We start from the raw sequence: 20845 nt of genomic DNA, 5'->3' as shown, positions 1-20845 counted from the left end.
GAGGGAGGAGGGAGGGAGGGCAGGGCAGGGCAGGGCAGGGCAGGGCAGGGCAGGGCAGGGCAGGGCAGGGCAGAGAGGGAGGGAGGGAGGGAGGGAGGGAGGGAGGGAGGGAGGGAGGGAGGGAGGGAGGGAGGGAGGGAGGGAGGGAGGGAGGGAGGGAGGGAGGGAGGGAGGGCAGAGAGATGGAGGGAGGGAAGGAGGGAGGGCAGGGCAGAGAGGGAGGGAGGGAGGGGGAGGGAGGGAGGGAGGGAGGGAGGGAGGGAGGGAGGGAGGGAGGGAGGGAGGGAGGGAGGGAGGGAGGGAGGGAGGGAGGGAGGGAGGGAGGGAGGGAGGGAGGGAGGGAGGGAGGGAGGGCAGTGCAGGGCAGAGAGATGGAGGGAGGGAAGGAGGGAGGGCAGGGCAGGGCAGAGAGATGGAGGGAAGGAAGGAGGGCAGGGCAGGGCAGGGCAGAGAGGGAGGCAGGGAGGGAGGGAGGGAGGGAGGGAGGGAGGGAGGGAGGGAGGGAGGGAGGGAGGGAGGGAGGGAGGGAGGGAGGGAGGGAGGGAGGGAAGGAGGGAGGGCAGTGCAGGGCAGAGAGATGGAGGGAGGGAAGGAGGGAGGGCAGGGCAGGGCAGGGCAGGGCAGGGCAGGGCAGGGCAGGGCAGGGCAGGGCAGAGAGATGGAGGGAGAAAAGAGGAGAGAGAGGTTGGGGATAATGGGAGGAAGAGCGAGGGAAAGGAGAGAGATGAAAGAAGAAGCTAAAGTGGGCAGGAGAGACAGGGGTATAGGCAGAATAAGATAAAGAGAGGGATGAGGCTAAAAGAGGACAGAATGGACCGGGTAAACAAGGAAATAGAGCTTGGCTTCCACACCTAATTAAACCAGTAGCTAAACGGATGTGCATTCACATTCATGTATTACAGGCAATTCAACTACATCGCTAAATGCTGCTGCAAGCTGGTCTGGACCATCCATGTTATACAAAAATACACACACACAAATAAAATAACATTTTGTTTGTCACATGCTTCGTAAACAACAGGTGTAGACTAACATTGAAATGTTTACTTACCCTCTCAAACTGGGGGTTGGAACTGAAATTATTTTCCAATCATTTAGTTCTGAACAGAATCACTATTTCTTCCTTCTGTTCCAGCAAAATAAAGTTCTGAACCGGTTTGAACCCAACAAAAAGTACTGGTTTATATCGTTATTTTCTGCGCGACATTAAATGACTTCACCAATCATTGCAGATAGAGCAGCTTGCTATGGAGTGGGTAAGCGATTTAATCTGTATAGACAAGTCATTAAGAGCAAATAGTATTTTGCTGTAACAGCATGGTTTAAACATAAAGAAAGACAAACACACACACTGTGCTACCAGAGACAGTGTAGGGCGTCAGATGCAACTAACATTTTGCGGCTGAGGAAAGAGCAAGAGAGGATGGAGGATGAAGCTTGCCTTGACACACTGGGCATCCTGTTACGACATACATTATCTGAATTAGGCCCACAGAATTATACCTACGGAGGAGCGGCTTCTATCTTGGAACTTTGAATGTTTTTGAATTTCCGAGTTGGTTTAATGTTGGACCAGAGCTAGCTAGCTAACAAGCTTGTATGTGCAGATAAAAACACGTCTTTACCTTTTTGTAGTTAAGAAATCCAATGAGAAACATGATAACTATAGTATCATTAACTACCATTGAAAAAGTGATTCCATCTCTCCCTAATTTCTGAATCATGCTTGTAAGGTCTTCAGTAGGCTACAGTAACCTATGCTTCAAAGGGGAGGAGCAGGGATCCTACAAACAGATGGAAAAGATTTCCATCTGGCAGGCAGGCAGACACTGGAATATGTTTCTGAGTGCTTTGCATATGCACTTTATTGCTATTTTTGTGGGACCAGAAAAAAATGCCTGGAACGTAAAAGAACGCTATTAATCGGTTTCCATGCTTTTAAAATAACAATTCTGTTCTGGAACAGTATAGATTACTTTTGTTCCTGGGTTGGGTTCTGTTCCTCAAGTCATTTTGTTATTTTCCGGTTTTCTGTTCTGTTCCCTGAACCGGTTCCAACCCTTGACACTTTGTCGCATGCACGCACGCACACACAAACAAACAAGCCCCCCCACCCCCCCACCCCCCACACACACACACACACACACGCACACACACAGAGAGAGAGAGAAACTCACACATACACACAAAGAAACAAAACACACGGTTAAACACAGAAAAACACACACACAGAAAAACACACACATACACACAGAGAAATTCACACATACACACAGAGAAACACACACATACACACAGAGCTGTAATGGTACGTATGGTCTGACCTCTGTGGTGGCAGATCCCCTGATTGTTCCTTGCAGCTGGGCTGGAGTATGTGGGGGTTGGTGCTGGTGCTGTTTGTGTGTGTTTGTATGTGTGTGTGTTGGTCCCTGTAGACTCTAGATTGATCTCCAACTGTCCTCCCCTTTAATGGCCTGTGTTTACATCATGTGTGTGTGTGTGTGTGTGTGTGTGTGTGTGTGTGTGTGTGTGTGTGTGTGTGTGTGTGTGTGTGTGTGTGTGTGTGTGTGTGTGTGTGTGTGTGTGTGTGTGTGTGTGTGTGTGTGTGTATAGGAAGGGGTGGACATGCAGGAACAACACTATTGATCTAAATTAACTGCAGGATGAATGACTAGAGCTTTAACCACCGTTTAGACACATTTATAAATACATTACTGCAAAACATACCTTCAGACACACCGTTTAAATAAAGCAAAAATGAACAACTACAAGGCTCTCAGCCATTTCTCTGTCCCTCCCTCACTCCCGACTTTGTTCCATCTCTCTTTCCTTCCCATCTCTTCCTTTTTCTTAGAACACTGCTTCTGTAACCGTGGTAACTGTCGACACAGAAGATAATACATCTGGTGAACTTGAAGTTTGTTCTAAACACACACACACATGCACACAAACACGCACACACGCACGGACACGCACACACACACACACGGACACAAACGCACGGACACACACGCACGGACACACACGCACACACACACACAGGCGTGCGCGCACAATCACCCTTCTCGTGCAAATGGCCCTCACACAAATAGGTTTCCCTCCATAAGGTGGGTTCATCCCATTATAAAATACAATCATAAGTATCATCATACTCTGCATCCTAATGACCAGCTCTTTCTCTCCATCTTTTTCTCTGCATAGCCTTACCTGAACAAAGATATTATACCACTTTTTTCTCTCTATCTCAGCACCTCATCACTGCATCCATGTGAATAGCCATGGTTATGACATTGTGTGGTAATCTATTGGTAAAAAAGAACATTCGAGTTGTGTTCAGGAGATCATAGTGTCTGTGGAAGCAGCTAGCTGCGGACGCTAAGCAGACACAACAACTCTAAGGCACATTGACACTGACTAAACCCCAAACAGATGGATCAATACCTCGTCCAAACATCTACCTCAGATTAAAATGGAGAAATAAAAAACAAATACGGCCATAACTATTACATCATATCAGATATCCACATTGACTATGTTATTTATACCAACTAGCTCTAACAGTCTCACATCAGAATTAGACGTTCATCCATGTTTCTCAAATATTAAATGCAGAAGTTGTTGCAAACGTCAAGTTTCGAAGTGTTTAAGGTTAACTTCAGGCATTAACCCAGAATGGTTAAGGTAAGGGTTAAGGTTTGGGATAGGCTGAAAACTAAAACCTCAAAAACAACTTTCTATCCTGGATTCTAACATGCAAACTTTGTCACCAGAGGCAGATGCCTACATCCCTCCGCCATCCCTGTCCACAATGCCCTAGCAAAACCGAAACTTACTTGAAGGTAACAGTGCTCACTGTTGCCCCTAGTGGCAGGTTTCCATGTCATCTCCCGACATCCTCAGACACTGATGGACATCGTATAATGACTTGTATCATGGGTGACCTGGCTGTACAAATAACAGTATGTACAACATATTTTGCTAACACTTTTTTTTAACACTCTTTTATAATAAGGTTGACATTACAGATGTTATAAACAGTGACAACATCTTAGGATGACTGACAGTAGTGTTATATGATACAGTGTCACGCTCACCAAATGAAGATAAAGTTGTTTGTGTTTTAATGTATGTACAACATAGATCTCTATCATCGCTGATTTATCTAAACCACTGAAATACAGCAGCCATTGATTATACAGGACTAAATGTCCTCCTACATCTTATCTCAATAATGTGTGTGTGTGTGTGTGTGTGTGCGTGCGTGCGTGCGTGCGTGCGTGCGTGCGTGTGTGTGTGCATCCAAACTGTGTCCCAAAGCGAAGGGATTAGCAGCCAAACGGCTCAATGCTGGCTGAACTGTGTCGCCTTTTGATGATGCAGACTATGATGCGTTCGGATCGATTTCGCCATGTCCTCCTTTAATGTGGATTCTCTAAGCTGGACTCAAGAGATTCTCTCTCTTTCTTCCCCTCTCTCTCTCTTTCCCTTTCTCTCTCACACATTTTCTCTCTATCCTGCTTTCGCTCTCTATTTCTTTCTCTCAGCCTTTTGGCAGCAGTAAGAAACCATGGATAATTTCACTCCAACAGCCCCTAGTGTGACTAATACAGGGAGAACGAGGGATGAGAGAGAGAAGAGAGGGAGATAGATAGAGACAGAGGAGGGGGAGGAGAAAGAGGGAGGACAGGAAGTGACAGTGGATAAGGGATGAATGAGAGGATGTGAGAAAGAGAGGGAAAGGTAAAAGGAAAGGTGAGAAAGAGAAGGACAGAAAATTAATAGGGGACAGATGCAGAAAGCCTAGGGAAACAGGAAAGGGGCCTATTACCTTACCAACCTCCAAGGAAATCATTGGTGTCATCTTGGTTTTCAATGGTATCGATAACTCACTCACATTGTGACATCCACCCTTTATATGTATCTAAATTCCAACCATTTCACCATTCCCAGATGCCCCCTGGCAACAGTGTTGGACTCCTTACAGCACCGCCCACTCTGGTGTGAGAGGAAGTGATGGCATGTTCCACAGGAAGTTGTTCTGTTGGCCGTAGGGGCGGGCCACTGCCGGCCAAACTAATTTCACACTTCCCTGGTACCCAGAATGCCCCTGGAGTTATCACCGGGCGGACAGACGGTCACAGAGCGAGAGATGGAGAGAGAGAGATGGAAAGATGGCGCAGGGAGGGGGACTGAGAGAGAGAGACCAGTAGTAGCCAACAAGAGGGAGGGAAAGGAGTAGTGAAGGAAGGAAAGAAGAAGGGAGGGAAACAAGGAAGGAGGGGTGAAGATTAGGTATAAACGTATAGCTAATGTTTTCCTTGCACTATGTCATTTGAGGACCGTCTCTCTCTCCCTCAGATGTCCTCAGGCCTTTACTGTTGTGTCAATAACATCAGTAATTTCCAGACCTGTCACTTCTTACACAGATAAACATGACTAATTACAGCAAAAGAATAACAGAAAAGAACAGACAGGCATCTAGGACAGGACACATCAGGGAAATGACCTCTACCTCCCTCTATCTGCGCCTTTCTTTACCTCCTTCTGTACCTCCCTCAGTCTAACTACTACTGATACGGGAGTCTCAGTAAGCATATTATATGTACTGAAAATGAAGGTATTACTATACCTCTTTGTGCAGACAGAAGTACATTCAAATACAGGCAAGCTACACTGCCTCTACCAACAGGGTGTCAAGTTCAACACACTGGTGCTGCTTTACTACGGTGGCCTTCTTGAGACAAAGGGAAGGGTGGGACGAAGAGAGAGAGGAGAGAGAGAGAGAGAGAGAGAGAGAGAGAGAGAGAGAGAGAGAGAGAGAGAGAGAGAGAGAGAGAGAGCGAGAGAGAGAGAGAGCGAGCGAGCGATAGAGGTCTGATTAGCAGCATGTGTGATGGATGGAGTGAAGTGACAGTAGGGTATTACAAATAGAGAGAGGGCTATAGTCATGTCTGTAATGCAATTCCCATGTCAGACATCAAACTGCTGCCGCTTCTGGAGAATAAGGGCACGCACACGCACACGCACACACACACACACACACACGCACGCACACGCACACGCACACGCACACGCACACGCACACTCACACACGCACACGCACACGCACACGCACACACACACACACACACACACTTGCAGAAACGCATACACACATACATACAGTGTTCTATAGGAGAAGCATAAAGCTATGTGTTAATCATGTACTGAGTCAGTACAACTGACACATGATCACAATAAAATGGTTAGGAACCTCAGCATTTGTAATCTGCTCAATTTATTCCATACTGGAGAGACAATGACAAGGAGAAGAGAGGAGGAGCTTTCCTTTCAGATCAGACCCAGAACTGTTCATTGTTCCCCAAGGAGCAGTATATTAAATATATGATTGATTGTCTGTCTCACCTGAGCCGTCCTCGAGGGACATGTCCTAGAGGGTGTCCGTGTGTCTTCCTGATGCCCTGATCGCCCTCATGTAGATGACTGTGTAGCGAGGGAGAGCGGGAGTGGGAGGAGCGAGAGCTGCCTGTGCTCTGGAGACTGCTGTCTGGCATCTCTCCATGACGAGTCTGGAATATAACACACACACACAGTCTGTTACACACACATTCCATAAATCTCTGTCACAAAACACGCAGAAAGGCAAACACACACACACACTCTGTCTCTGTCTCTTTCTCTCTCTCTCTGTCTCTCACCTCCCCCAGGCTGGCATGTTGTTGGTGTTGTCCCAGTGCAGGGAGGCTTCTCAGAGAGGGGACAGGAGACTGACCCTGTCGACCGTGACCCTGCCCCAGACCTTGACTCAGACCTTGACTGCTGTCCCCGTTGAGGTTGTTGTCGCTAGCGGAGCGCAGCAGGGAGCGGGGCGAGGGCAGTCCTCCAACCAACACACGTCTACGGTTGGTGTAGGATGGGGTCTCCCTGAAAGGCACTGGGAGAGGAACACACAACATGTTGCTGGCCTAATCAACATGACAATGTATGCCTTTATGCCTAAGGCACTGCCGAGGGTATTTAATCTTACTGCATTAAATTAGGAATCTGGTATATTCTTTCCTTCAAACACTAGATGGCAGACTATTCACACATAGCAGATTGACACCCAGTACCCTGAATTACACAGAGCAAGTGCACATGATCAGGAATCATTACTCACTGGGTGATTACAGTGGCTGTAGTCCGAGTGCTGAGGGCTCTCTAACCCTCTGACACCACTATGGGAGATCAGTCAGGGTAATTCAGTCTAGATTCATTCATTAGAGTCCAGTGACCACCTCCTGTTAGCCACATACCCATGGCATGTACTGTAGTCTACTCACCAACGTCTGACACTTTGTGGATCTTGATGATTTCAGCCAGATCAAAGTTCCCTGCTATAATGGCCACCTGGAGGAGGAGAGAGGGAGGAGAGAAGAGGGGATGGAAGGGGAGGAGAAGCATAAGTCAAATATGTGTTGTGTGTTTGTTCCTTTTCCAACTCTCAACTTCTCAATATGAGTGTTCTGTAAAACAAGGCTCCCATAGGAAGTTGTCCTTCTCATTGGGAGAGAACAGAACCCTGCTGAAAGCTGCTGTCCCAGAGTCTGTCTGGAATAAACATCAGCCTCTGTTGTTTCAAGAAAACTTTTGGGAACCAATTATCAGATGTATAATACATCTACTGTAAACTACAGGTAAGAGGGGAACACATTCTCTCTCCCACCTTCACTCCATCGTTCAATATCATCTTTTCAGACGACATGTCCATCACTAATTCTATCTCACCCCTCTTAATTTGCATTACTCTATGGTTCCATCTCTCTCTCTTTCTCTCTCTGATTAATATTTCACACATTGGCATCCCTTCATTAAAAGGCTGATTGTAACAGATTTCTGACAGCAGCGTGTGTTTCTGATTTCTGGCACTGTGTGAGCGTGTGCATGTGAATGCGTGCACGTGTACATGTGAGTGTGCTGGTGGTGTGTGGCGCCAGATAGCCCTGTGTACAAACAAATGAACATTGATGTACTGAGGAAATCTGTGTTAATGTCAATTTGTCACAAGCTTAATCACACAGCTTGCCACAGAGGCAGGCCAGTGTACAGAAACAGTGTTCAAGTGGAGTTGCCTTTATGCCATGTAGTTATCACAGAACAAATATACAGATATTGTTGAGCTCCCTTGACCTCCAAGAGTTGCAAAAACTTTTTCCATATTAAGTCACACAAAGTTGTCCTCATGGCATATGGTTACGGTATAACTAGAATGTCATGTCTGATAGAGGCCAGCTGAAGTATGGGGAGTCTCACCTGAAAGGCTGTCTGGCTGTTGTAGTTCTTGATCTCTTTATTCACTCCCCGAAACAGTAGAACTCTGGTACAGCTATCCTGAAAGAGAAAGAGATAGAATTGGATACTTTTGTTAGACAAGTTAGATCAGTTGTGAAATGTTGGTATTTTGGTTGCATATGGATGTTCAATTCATCAGAACACACACGAACAAGCACACACGCACAACCGTGCATGTGCACACACACACACCGAATATATATGAGGCTCCAGTGAGTGCCAGCTCTGTTTTCTAAATTGGTCCCAACAGTCTGATAATTACACTGACCAGAGAGGGACAGAAAGAGAGGCTCACTTCCTCCCTCCATTCATCCTTTAATGCTAGAGCCTTCCTCATCCCTTCTCTCCCTCCATTCATCCTGTAATGCTAGAGCCTTCCTCGTCCCTTCGCTCCCTCCATTCATCCTGTAATGCTAGAGCCTTCCTCGTCCCTTCTCTCCCTCCATTCATCCTTTAATGCTCGAGCCTTCCTCGTCCCTTCTCTCCCTCCATTCATCCTGTAATGCTAGAGCCTTCCTCGTCCCTTCTCTCCCTCCATTCATCCTGTAATGCTAGAGCCTTCCTCGTCCCTTCTCTAGCTCCATTCATCCTGTAATGCTAGAGCCTTCCTCGTCCCTTCTCTCCCTCCATTCATCCTGTAATGCTAGAGCCTTCCTCGTCCCTTCTCTAGCTCCATTCATCCTGTAATGCTAGAGCCTTCCTCGTCCCTTCTCTCCCTCCATTCATCCTGTAATGCTAGAGCCTTCCTCGTCCCTTCTCTCCCTCCATTCATCCTGTAATGCTAGAGCCTTCCTCGTCCCTTCTCTCCCTCCATTCATCCTGTAATGCTGGAGCCTTCCTCGTCCCTTCTCTCCCTCCATTCATCCTGTAATGCTAGAGCCTTCCTCGTCCCTTCTCTCCCTCCATTCATCCTGTAATGCTAGCCTTCCTCGTCCCTTCTCTCCCTCCATTCATCCTGTAATGCTAGAGCCTTCCTCGTCCCTTCTCTCCCTCCATTCATCCTGTAATGCTAGAGCCTTCCTCGTCCCTTCTCTCCCTCCATTCATCCTGTAATGCTAGAGCCTTCCTCGTCCCTTCTCTCCCTCCATTCATCCTGTAATGCTAGAGCCTTCCTCGTCCTTCTCTCCCTCTCAGAAATGTCTTTCCTTTACCCTCCTCTTCCATCCTCTCTCCCTCCATTCATAGCCTGCATGTATGTTGCTGTGTGAATGTGTGATATAGCCCCAATGCTATATCATTGGGGCTGTGTATACATGTATAGTCCTCTCCCTCTCTCCGGAGTGGTCCATGGGTTAAGGGGAAGGGCTATGTGTTTGCAAGGTATGAATAGAATTAATAGCGTGATGATTGACCTTAACCAAACTTGTGGCTGCTCTCTTCCTGGAGCCTTTTGAGTCATACTGTATATACACTCACAGGAACGCACATTTCTGTTCATTTTACACTGATCTTATAGGAACCTATAGTCAGAGTTTGTGTGTTTTTTAAAGGTAAGCAGAGAGAAATGAGGAATCCACACATCTTCCATTAACTAACAAGGCGGTTCAATAATGCAGTGCCTTTCCTATAATAGCTCTATAATCACTTCATGCTAATGCTAGCAACCCTTCCGGCAGTTAGCTTAGCTAATCACTAGACGCTTGTACAGTACTCTCTCTCTCTCTCTCTCTCTCTCTCTCTCTCTCTCTCTCTCTCTCTCTCTCTCTCTCTCTCTCTCTCTCTCTCTCTCTCTCTCTCTCTCTCTCTCTCTCTCTCTCTCTCTCTCTCAATTAAATTAAATTCAAAGGTGCTTTATTGGCATTGGAAACATAATGCATACTGTATGTTTACGTTTCCAAAGCAAATGAAAAACAACAAACAGTAAAAAAAACTATCAGGAATTAACAGCAAACATTACACTCACAAAATGTTCAAGGGAATAACGGCATTTTAAATGTCATGTTATTGGATATGTACAGTGTTTTAACAATGTGCAAGTAGTTGAAGTATGAATGGCAAGAGAAAATATATAAATATACAAATAAATATAGGTTGTATTTGCAATGGTGTTTGTACTCCACTGGTTGCCCTTTTCCTGTGACAACAGGTCACACATCTTGCTGCTGTGACTGCACACTGCGACACTTCGCCTAACAGAGTTTGTCAATATTTGGTATGTTTCTAAATTCTTTGTGGGTCTGTATGAAATATGTGCTAATATGGTCATATAATTAGCAGGAGGACAGGAAGTGCAGCTCAGTTTCCACCTCATTTTGTGGGCACTGGGTATGTAGCCTGTCTTCTCTCTCGGCCCAGGTCTGCCTATGGCGGCCTCTATCGATAGCAAGGCTATGCTTACTGAGTCTGTACATAGTCAAGGATTTCCTTCATTTTGTGTCAGTCACAGTGGTCAGGTATTTTGCCACTGCGTACTCTCTGTTTAGGGCCAGATAGCATTTTTGGTTGAATCTTTCTTATGTGTCAAATTATTATCTTGTTGTTTTCTCACGATTTGGTTGGGTCCAATTGTGTTGCTGTCCTGGGGCTCTGTGGGGTCTGTTTGTGAACTGATCCCCTAAACCAGCTAGTAAATTAGCGGGTATCGGCCTAATACTTCTCTGTATGCATTATTTGGGGTTTTATGTTGTACACAGAGGATGTTTTTTCAGAATTCTGCATGCAGAGTGTCAATTGGTGTTTGTCCCATATTTGTTGGTGAGTGGACCCCTAACTTCACAACTACAGAGGGTAATAGGTTCTATAACTGATTCAAATATTTTTTTACCAGATCCTAACTGGGATGTCGAATTTTATGTTCATGCCTTAACTCTCTGATTGTTCACAGCTTTGTGGAAGTTACCTAAGGGTTTGATGTTAAGCCGGGGTAGGTATCGTTTTTTGTGTGCTACAGGACAGCAGTGTCTAGATTGAATTTGTATTCGTGGTCCTGGCAACTGGACCTTTTTTGGAACACCAAAATGTTTGTTTTACTAAGATTCACTGTCAAGACCCAGGTGTGACAGAATCTGTGCAGAAGATCTAGGTACTGTTGTAGGCCGTCCTTGGTTGGGGACAGAAGCAACAGATTATGGAAAAGATGGCGCCGGAGGGTAGGGCTGCAGTCTTTATCAGCTCTTAACCAACCATACTATTTTGTTTGTCTATTCGCATTGTTCTTAACTTGTTTTGAACATAATGTTGCTGCTCCTGTCTCTTATGACTGAAAAGAACTTCTGGACATCAGAACTGGTATTATTCACCTCAAGTTGGACGAGGAGTTCTTCTTCAATGAGTCGGACGAGAGGGATATACTACGGGTGCCTGACCAGGCTCAGATCCACATGATTCGCTGGAAAAGGAAAGGTAGGTTTCACGGAAAGAGATCGGGATGCCTTGTGAGGACCAGGCAACGAGTGGCTAATCTGTCCTTGCCTTCCAGTCTGCTAGTTAACATTCAATTGCTGGAAAATAAATGGGACGAACTGAAAGCACGTATATCCTATTAACGGGACATTAAAATTGTAATATCTTACGTTTCACCGAGTCGTGGCTGAACGACGACATTAAGAACATACAGCTGGCGGGTTATACACTCTAACAACAGAACAGCAGCCTCTGGTAAGACACAGGCGGGGGCCGAACTTATGTAAACTACATCTGGTGCACGATATCTAAGGAACTCTCAAGGTTTTGCTCGCCTGAGGTAGAGCGTCTCATGATAAGCTGTAGACCACAATATCTACCTATAGAGTTTTCATCTGTATTTTTCGTGGCTGTCTACATACCACTACAGGCCGAGGCTAGCACTAAAACAGCACTCAATGAGTTGTATTCCACCATAAGCAAACACTCATCCAGAGGCGGCGCTCCTAGTGGCCGGGGACGTTAATGCAAGGAAACTTAAATCAGTTTTACTACATTTCTAACAGAATGTTAAATCTGCAACCAGAGGGAGAAAAAAATCTAGACCACCTTTACTCCACACACAGAGAGGTGTACTAAGCTCTCCCTCGCCCTCCAATTGGCAAATCTGACCATAACTCTATCCTCCTGATTCCTGTTTAAAAGCAAAAATTAAAGCAGGAAGCAACAGTGACTCGGTCTATAAAAAAGTGGTCAGGTGAAGCAGATGCTAAACTACAGGACGGTTTTGCTATCAGACTGGGACATGTTCCATGATTCTTCAGATGGCATTGAGGAGTACACCACATCAGTCACTGGTTATATCAATAAGTGCATTGAGGACGTCGTCCCCACCAATTTTATTAACCAAACACTTGTTGTTGTTTGTGTACATTGATTTTATGATGACATATGTTTTTACCCCAACTCCACTTTCCATCCATTTATATAGCAGGCCCTCATGCCAAATTGAGTCAAAAGCTTTTTTTGAGATCACCAAATCATGAGAGGACTTTGTTTTTGTTTTGTTTGTCATTTAGGTTGTGCATGGTGTATATGTGGTCTGTCATATGGTCAATTAGGTTCTGCATGGTGTATATGTGGTCTGTCATATGGTCAATTAGGTTGTGCATGGTGTATATGTGGTCTGTCATATGGTCAATTAGGTTGTGCATGGTGTATATGTGGTCTGTCATATGGTCAATTAGGTTGTGCATGGTGTATATGTGGTCTGTCATATGGTCAATTAGGTTGTGCATGGTGTATATGTGGTCTGTCATATGGTCATTTAGGTTGTGCATGGTGTATATGTGGTCTGTCATATGGTCATTTAGGTTGTGCATGGTGTATATGTGGTCTGTCATATGGTCATTTAGGTTGTGCATGGTGTATATGTGGTCTGTCATATGGTCAATTAGGTTGTGCATGGTGTATATGTGGTCTGTCATATGGTCATTTAGGTTGTGCATGGTGTATATGTGGTCTGTCATATGGTCAATTAGGTTGTGCATGGTGTATATGTGGTCTGTCATATGGTCAATTAGGTTGTGCATGGTGTATATGTGGTCTGTCATAGGGTCATTTAGGTTGTGCATGGTGTATATGTGGTCTGTCATATGGTCAATTAGGTTGTGCATGGTGTATATGTGGTCTGTCATAGGGTCATTTAGGTTGTGCATGGTGTATATGTGGTCTGTCATATGGTCATTTAGGTTCTGCATGGTGTATATGTGGTCTGTCATATGGTCATTTAGGTTCTGCATGGTGTATATGTGGTCTGTCATATGGTCATTTAGGTTGTGCATGGTGTATATGTGGTCTGTCATATGGTCAATTAGGTTGTGCATGGTGTATATGTGGTCTGTCATATGGTCATTTAGGTTCTGCATGGTGTATATGTGGTCTGTCATATGGTCAATTAGGTTGTGCATGGTGTATATGTGGTCTGTCATATGGTCAATTAGGTTGTGCATGGTGTATATGTGGTCTGTCATATGGTCAATTAGGTTGTGCATGGTGTATATGTGGTCTGTCATATGGTCAATTTAGGTTGTGCATGGTGTATATGTGGTCTGTCATATGGTCAATTAGGTTGTGCATGGTGTATATGTGGTCTGTCATATGGTCAATTAGGTTGTGCATGGTGTATATGTGGTCTGTCATAGGGTCATTTAGGTTGTGCATGGTGTATATGTGGTCTGTCATATGGTCATTTAGGTTGTGCATGGTGTATATGTGGTCTGTCATATGGTCATTTAGGTTGTGCATGGTGTATATGTGGTCTGTCATATGGTCATTTAGGTTGTGCATGGTGTATATGTGGTCTGTCATATGGTCATTTAGGTTGTGCATGGTGTATATGTGGTCTGTCATATGGTCATTTAGGTTGTGCATGGTGTATATGTGGTCTGTCATATGGTCATTTAGGTTGTGCATGGTGTATATGTGGTCTGTCATATGGTCATTTAGGTTGTGCATGATGTATATGTGGTCTGTCATATGGTCATTTAGGTTCTGCATGGTATATATGTGGTCTGTCATATGGTCATTTAGGTTGTGCATGGTGTATATGTGGTCTGTCATATGGTCATTTAGGTTGTGCATGGTGTATATGTGGTCTGTCATATGGTCATTTAGGTTGTGCATGATGTATATGTGGTCTGTCATATGGTCATTTAGGTTGTGCATGGTGTATATGTGGTCTGTCATATGGTCATTTAGGTTGTGCATGGTGTATATGTGGTCTGTCATATGGTCATTTAGGTTGTGCATGATGTATATGTGGTCTGTCATATGGTCATTTAGGTTGTGCATGGTGTATATGTGGTCTGTCATATGGTCAATTAGGTTGTGCATGGTGTATATGTGGTCTGTCATATGGTCAATTAGGTTGTGCATGGTGTATATGTGGTCTGTCATATGGTCAATTAGGTTGTGCATGGTGTATATGTGGTCTGTCATATGGTCAATTAGGTTGTGCATGGTGTATATGTGGTCTGTCATATGGTCAATTAGGTTGTGCATGGTGTATATGTGGTCTGTCATATGGTCAATTAGGTTGTGCATGGTGTATATGTGGTCTGTCATATGGTCAATTAGGTTGTGCATGGTGTATATGTGGTCTGTCATATGGTCATTTAGGTTGTGCATGATGTATATGTGGTCTGTCATATGGTCAATTAGGTTGTGCATGGTGTATATGTGGTCTGTCATATGGTCATTTAGGTTGTGCATGGTGTATATGTGGTCTGTCATATGGTCAATTAGGTTGTGCATGGTGTATATGTGGTCTGTCATATGGTCATTTAGGTTGTGCATGGTGTATATGTGGTCTGTCATAGGGTCATTTAGGTTGTGCATGGTGTATATGTGGTCTGTCATAGGGTCAATTAGGTTGTGCATGGTGTATATGTGGTCTGTCATAGGGTCATTTAGGTTGTGCATGGTGTATATGTGGTCTGTCATATGGTCATTTAGGTTGTGCATGGTGTATATGTGGTCTGTCATATGGTCATTTAGGTTGTGCATGGTGTATATGTGGTCTGTCATATGGTCAATTAGGTTGTGCATGGTGTATATGTGGTCTGTCATAGGGTCATTTAGGTTGTGCATGGTGTATATGTGGTCTGTCATAGGGTCAATTAGGTTGTGCATGGTGTATATGTGGTCTGTCATATGGTCATTTAGGTTGTGCATGGTGTATATGTTGTCTGTCATATGGTCAATTAGGTTCTTCATGGTGTATATGTGGTCTGTCATATGGTCATTTAGGTTCTGCATGGTGTATATGTGGTCTGTCATATGGTCATTTAGGTTCTTCATGGTGTATATGTGGTCTGTCATATGGTCATTTAGGTTCTGCATGGTGTATATGTGGTCTGTCATATGGTCAATTAGGTTCTGCATGGTGTATATGTGGTCTGTCATATGGTCATTTAGGTTCTGCATGGTGTATATGTGGTCTGTCATATGGTCATTTAGGTTGTGCATGGTGTATATGTGGTCTGTCATATGGTCATTTAGGTTGTGCATGGTGTATATGTGGTCTGTCATATGGTCATTTAGGTTGTGCATGGTGTATATGTGGTCTGTCATATGGTCATTTAGGTTGTGCATGGTGTATATGTGGTCTGTCATATGGTCATTTAGGTTGTGCATGATGTATATGTGGTCTGTCATATGGTCATTTAGGTTGTGCATGATGTATATGTGGTCTGTCATATGGTCATTTAGGTTCTGCATGGTGTATATGTGGTCTGTCATATGGTCATTTGGTAAAAAGCCAATTTCACATTTGCATAAGACATCATTTTCACAGAGGAAATGTAGGAGTCTGCTGTTAATAATAATGCAGAGGATTTTCCAGAGGTCGCTGTTGACGCATATTCCACTGTAGTTATTGGGGACGAATTTGTCTCTACTTTTGTGGATTGGGATGATCAGGCCTGGGTTCCAAATATTGGGGAAGATGCCACATCTGAGGATAATGTTAAATAGTTTAAGCATAGCCAATTTTATGTTGTCCATATATTTTATCATTTAGTTTAGGAAATAATCAACATCCCAGTGCTTTCTGGGTTGGAGAGTTCGCATTTTGTCCTGTAGTTCATTAAATGTAATTGGAGACTCCAGTGGGTTCTGGTAGTCTTCAATAATAGTTGATTCTAAGATTTGTAATTGATTGTGTATATGTGTTTGTTGTTTGCTCGTTGTTAAATGGACAAAAAGATTGGAGATAAATAACTCATGTTCGTGTTGTTGTTTTGTTTAGTGTTTCTCATTTTCCCAGAAGTGGTTTGATTCTATGGATTCTTCCATTACATTCAGCTTATTTCTGTCCTGTTTGACCATTTGTCATCATTGTTCATTTTCTTTTTTTGTTGTCAGCTTGACATATTTAGATTTAATAGGGAAGCTGAAAGATCAAATATACTTTAGGCTTTCTACTGCCAGATCTACACCTTCACTATTGCAGTGAAACATTTTGTCCAGGAAGTTCTCTAAAAAGGGTTGAATTTGTTGTTTGACAATAGTTTTTGGTATGTTTATACACAACGCTCCTTCCATCTATAGCATTTCTTAATAGTAAGCAGATTATCCTGCTTTTTTTCTTCTCTGTTCAAGTACACTGTGATTTTGCTGTGATCCAATAGGGGTGTCAGTGGGCTGACTGAATGCTCTGGGAGACTCTGGGTTGAGTTTTGGTGATAAAGTAGTCTACAGTACTCTCTCTCTCATGTTGTAAAGCTGCTGTAAAGCGTAGCATGGGGGTGGCCTCTTTTAAAGGCATTTAGATGTCTTTATTTTTACTTTACACTTAAAGGTGAGGAGCAAACTGTAGCTAATGACCCCATTAAGTCTCTGACAGTGAATTAGCTAGGGCAGTTAATACACAGAGGTGGGCTGTGTGTGTGTGTGTGTGTGTGTGTGTGTGTGTGTGTGTGTGTGTGTGTGTGTGTGTGTGTGTGTGTGTGTGTGTGTGTGTGTGTGTGTGTGTGTGTGTGTGTGTGTGTGTGTGTGTGTGTTTTTGTGTGTGTGTGTTTTTGTGTGTGTGTGTGTGTGCTTGTGTTTTGTTCTCCCTTAGGCAGGCTGTAGCAGGATAATCTACTGGGAATGAGAAAGTGTCCATTAAAGAGAAGGAGGCTGACAGGGGTGAGACATGAGAGACAGGGGGTGATAAAGCAGGAACAGGGAAAGAGAGATGAGTGGAGAAACAGAGAGAGGGAGATGAGTGGAGAAACAGAGAGAGGGAGATGAGTGGAGAAACAGAGAGAGGGAGATGAGTGGAGAAACAGAGAGAGGGAGATGAGTGGAGAAACAGAGAGAGAGAGATGAGTGGAGAAACAGAGAGAGGGAGATGAGTGGAGAAACAGAGAGAGAGATGAGTGGAGAAACAGAGAGAGGGAGATGAGTGGAGAAACAGAGAGAGGGAGATGAGTGGAGAAACAGAGAGAGAGATGAGTGGAGAAACAGAGAGAGGGAGATGAGTGGAGAAACAGAGAGAGGGAGATGAGTGGAGAAACAGAGAGAGGGAGATGAGTGGAGAAACAGAGAGAGAGAGATGAGTGGAGAAACAGAGAGAGGGAGATGAGTGGAGAAACAGAGAGAGGGATGAGTGGAGAAACAGAGAGAGGGAGAGTGGAGAAACAGAGAGAGGGAGATGAGTGGAGAAACAGAGAAACAGAGAGAGGGAGATGGAGAAACAGAGAGAGGGAGAGTGGAGAGATTGGAGAAACAGAGAGAGAGAGATGAGTGGAGAAACAGAGAGAGGGAGATGAGTGGAGAAACAGAGAGAGGGAGATGAGTGGAGAAACAGAGAGAGAGAGATGAGTGGAGAAACAGAGAGAGGGAGATGAGTGGAGAAACAGAGAGAAGGGAATTATGGGATGGAGAGAAAGAGAGGCAGTGGTTGTTCAGTGTGTGTATACCTGTCCCAGACCTGCTGTTTTCAACTCTCTAGAGACAGTCGGAGTGGTAGAGATACTCTTAATGATCGGCTATGAAAAGCCAGCTGACATTTACTCCTGAGGTGCTGACTTTCTGCACCCTCGACAACTACTGTGATTATTATTATTTGACCATGCTGGTCATTTATGAACATTTGAACATCTTGACCATGTTCTGTTATAATCTCTAACCGGCACAGCCAGAAGAGGACTGGCCACCCCTCATTAACTGGTTCCTCTCTAGGTTTCTTCCTAGGTTTTGGCCTTTCTAGGGAGTTTTTCCTAGCCACCGTGCTTCTACACCTGCATTGCTTGCTGTTTAGGGTTTTAGGCTGGGTTTCTCTACAGCACTTTGAGATATCAGCTGATGTACGAAAGGCTATATAAATACATTTGATTTGATTTGTATGTGTGTGTGCATGCTCTTTTTATTTGGAATGGGGAGATGAATGGCAGTAGAAAACCTATGCATCAACTGCTGCCTCTCAATTTACAACAACACACACATACATACAGTATACACACATATACACTCACACACAAACACACACACACACACACACACACACACACACAAACGCTCCAGGAGACCAATTATAGAGAGGGACATCTGTCTTCCTGCTTGCAGCCACACTGATATTACAGGAAACCATTAAGAATCGAGCAGACTTCCTCTCCACGTTTCTTTACCCTGATATACACTGAACATCAGCAGGTCAACTCCAGAGGAGTAGAGTTCCCCCAAAGTACCGTTGCTAAAAGCAATCTAAAAGCTCTGCATTTTACTAAATGGATGAATCATTCAGGAGACTCAGTTTTAAATACAGAATTCAACAGCTTTATAGAGGGTTCCATTGTCAAAAGAATGTAAGATACAATCACATTTCCAATATGTTCCCTCTCCATGTCTTGTCTGACAGGTGCCTGATTCCACCTGGGCTCCTGGATAATAATGATGACAGAACCAGTTGGTATTTTGAATTTCGTGGTCTCACATTGAGATTTGCAAACGTGTTTGCAAGCTTGTATCATGATGTGTGAAAAATGTAACAATGGTCGCAAACTTGTAACTTCACATTTGAATACATTCAATAAGATTTGCAAGCATCATTTATTGTATAAGTCCAGGCTTGGGTTCTGTCACTGTTGTCACACTACCAAGAGATTCGTAAGATTGTAGAACGTTTTGTACATTTTTAGAAATGTGTTCTAGCACTCTGCCTTGTGTCGTGCTAAGAACATCCCTAAGCTGTGGTATATTGTCCATATACCACACCCCCTCTGGCCTTATTGCTTAATTATATAGCTGTCAACATGTAGCTAGTTAGCTAAGTTAAATTGAAACTGCTTTGTTGTTATTGCATTTCAGGTGGAGAGGGAGTAAGATAACTAGAAAGCAGAAATGCTGCCAGACAACCACAGGACCCTAGAGGCAATATAGTCAATGCTCATGAACTTTATTGTATGTGAATTGCCCATTTATATCAATAACAAAATGGTTGGATTGTTTACCAACATGTCCAGTAAATGCTAACACGGCTTTAGTGATGAAAGGTACATAATGTATTTATTGTCATCTCACATTCAGGCCTCTTGCATGCTGTGGCATGGGCCTGGATGGTGACATCTGCTTCCAGATGCCTGACTGAATACTAGGGCCTTCACTGGTACCTTACCTGACACTCCAGCTAGAGTCTCCCTATCAATGTCTCGTAGCCATTTAACACGTTAACATGTATCTTATGTTACCACTCATTCATACAGACACAAGAGCAGACTTATATTCACTTGTCTATTTGTCCTATTCTTCAGGCTTGTCTGGGATATATATGGTACTTGGTACACCTGTGTGATGTCTTATATACATGAATCAGAATGTATTCACCCTGGACATGAGACTTGCATTGATTTTAGACCTTTGAGTCATAAGCACCAGGTGTTTTCTTGATGGAGAAAGTCTGCATGTTGTTAGATGTTTAAGTTTGCATAGTAGTTAGTAAAACATTTGAAAAACAGGCTGAAAAATGTATTGTTTTGCAACAACTTTTAAAAAACAAACATGAGTAGTTTATACAAAACTTTATTCCGTTTGGTGATAATCCACCAAATTTGTCCATTGTCCTTGAGAGTTGCATCCTTCCTCAGGGAACTGTCTGCTGATAGGTGGCAACAGGGGGGCAGGTTTTTTTAATGTGCTGCTCTAGAGTTCCATGGCCCAGTAGACTCACCTGGGGATAGGGGGATGGACGCGTTCGTTTTTCTGAAGACTTTTAGTGAGAGGAAATAGCATGAGTTTTGGAGTGAGTACAGAAAATCCAACCAATGGCCTTGGATAATATGCTACATGTCATCTCACAGACAGTCAGCCATAGGGAATGAGGTTTACATAGGGCATAAAGTATATTACCACCAGCAGAGCTTACTTATCTGTTCTGGAGAGATCTCCAGGAGTTGGTCAGAAGGCTCTGGAATATTCCCTCTGTAACACATGTAGAGAGATTAATAGAGGTACTGAATGCAATTGAATGAGGTACTGAATCCATTGTTTATTGAGGACTGTATGGGTGCCTTCCAATCAGAAATGGATGCGTAAAAGACACAGCAACTTTCAAAGGGAAGTGTGTGTTGGGGGAGAGGGTTGTGTTGTCCTTCAGGACAAGTTGCAGACTATCCTTCAACCAATTAAA

The 20845-nt window shown here is 44.0% G+C and overlaps 1 protein-coding gene across 1 annotated transcript in view; it reads right to left on the bottom strand.

Annotated features, from left to right (window-relative positions):
* The window catches only part of LOC118396267 (SH3 and multiple ankyrin repeat domains protein 3-like), a 260761-nt gene that overhangs the window by 101229 nt on the left and 138687 nt on the right, over positions 1-20845 (bottom strand). Inside the window, exons 8-11 of the mRNA XM_052467006.1 lie at positions 8293-8370; positions 7323-7389; positions 6699-6934; positions 6406-6569 (exon numbers count right to left, since the gene is read on the bottom strand). Coding sequence (XP_052322966.1) covers positions 6406-6569; positions 6699-6934; positions 7323-7389; positions 8293-8370 — 545 coding nt within the window. The remainder of the gene's footprint in view (positions 1-6405; positions 6570-6698; positions 6935-7322; positions 7390-8292; positions 8371-20845) is intronic.

Source organism: Oncorhynchus keta, chromosome 17 (assembly GCF_023373465.1).
Source record: "Oncorhynchus keta strain PuntledgeMale-10-30-2019 chromosome 17, Oket_V2, whole genome shotgun sequence".
NCBI lineage: Eukaryota > Metazoa > Chordata > Actinopteri > Salmoniformes > Salmonidae > Oncorhynchus > Oncorhynchus keta.
The sequence above is the reverse complement of the archived record's forward strand: the minus strand, read 5'-3'. Positions and strand labels throughout refer to the sequence as shown.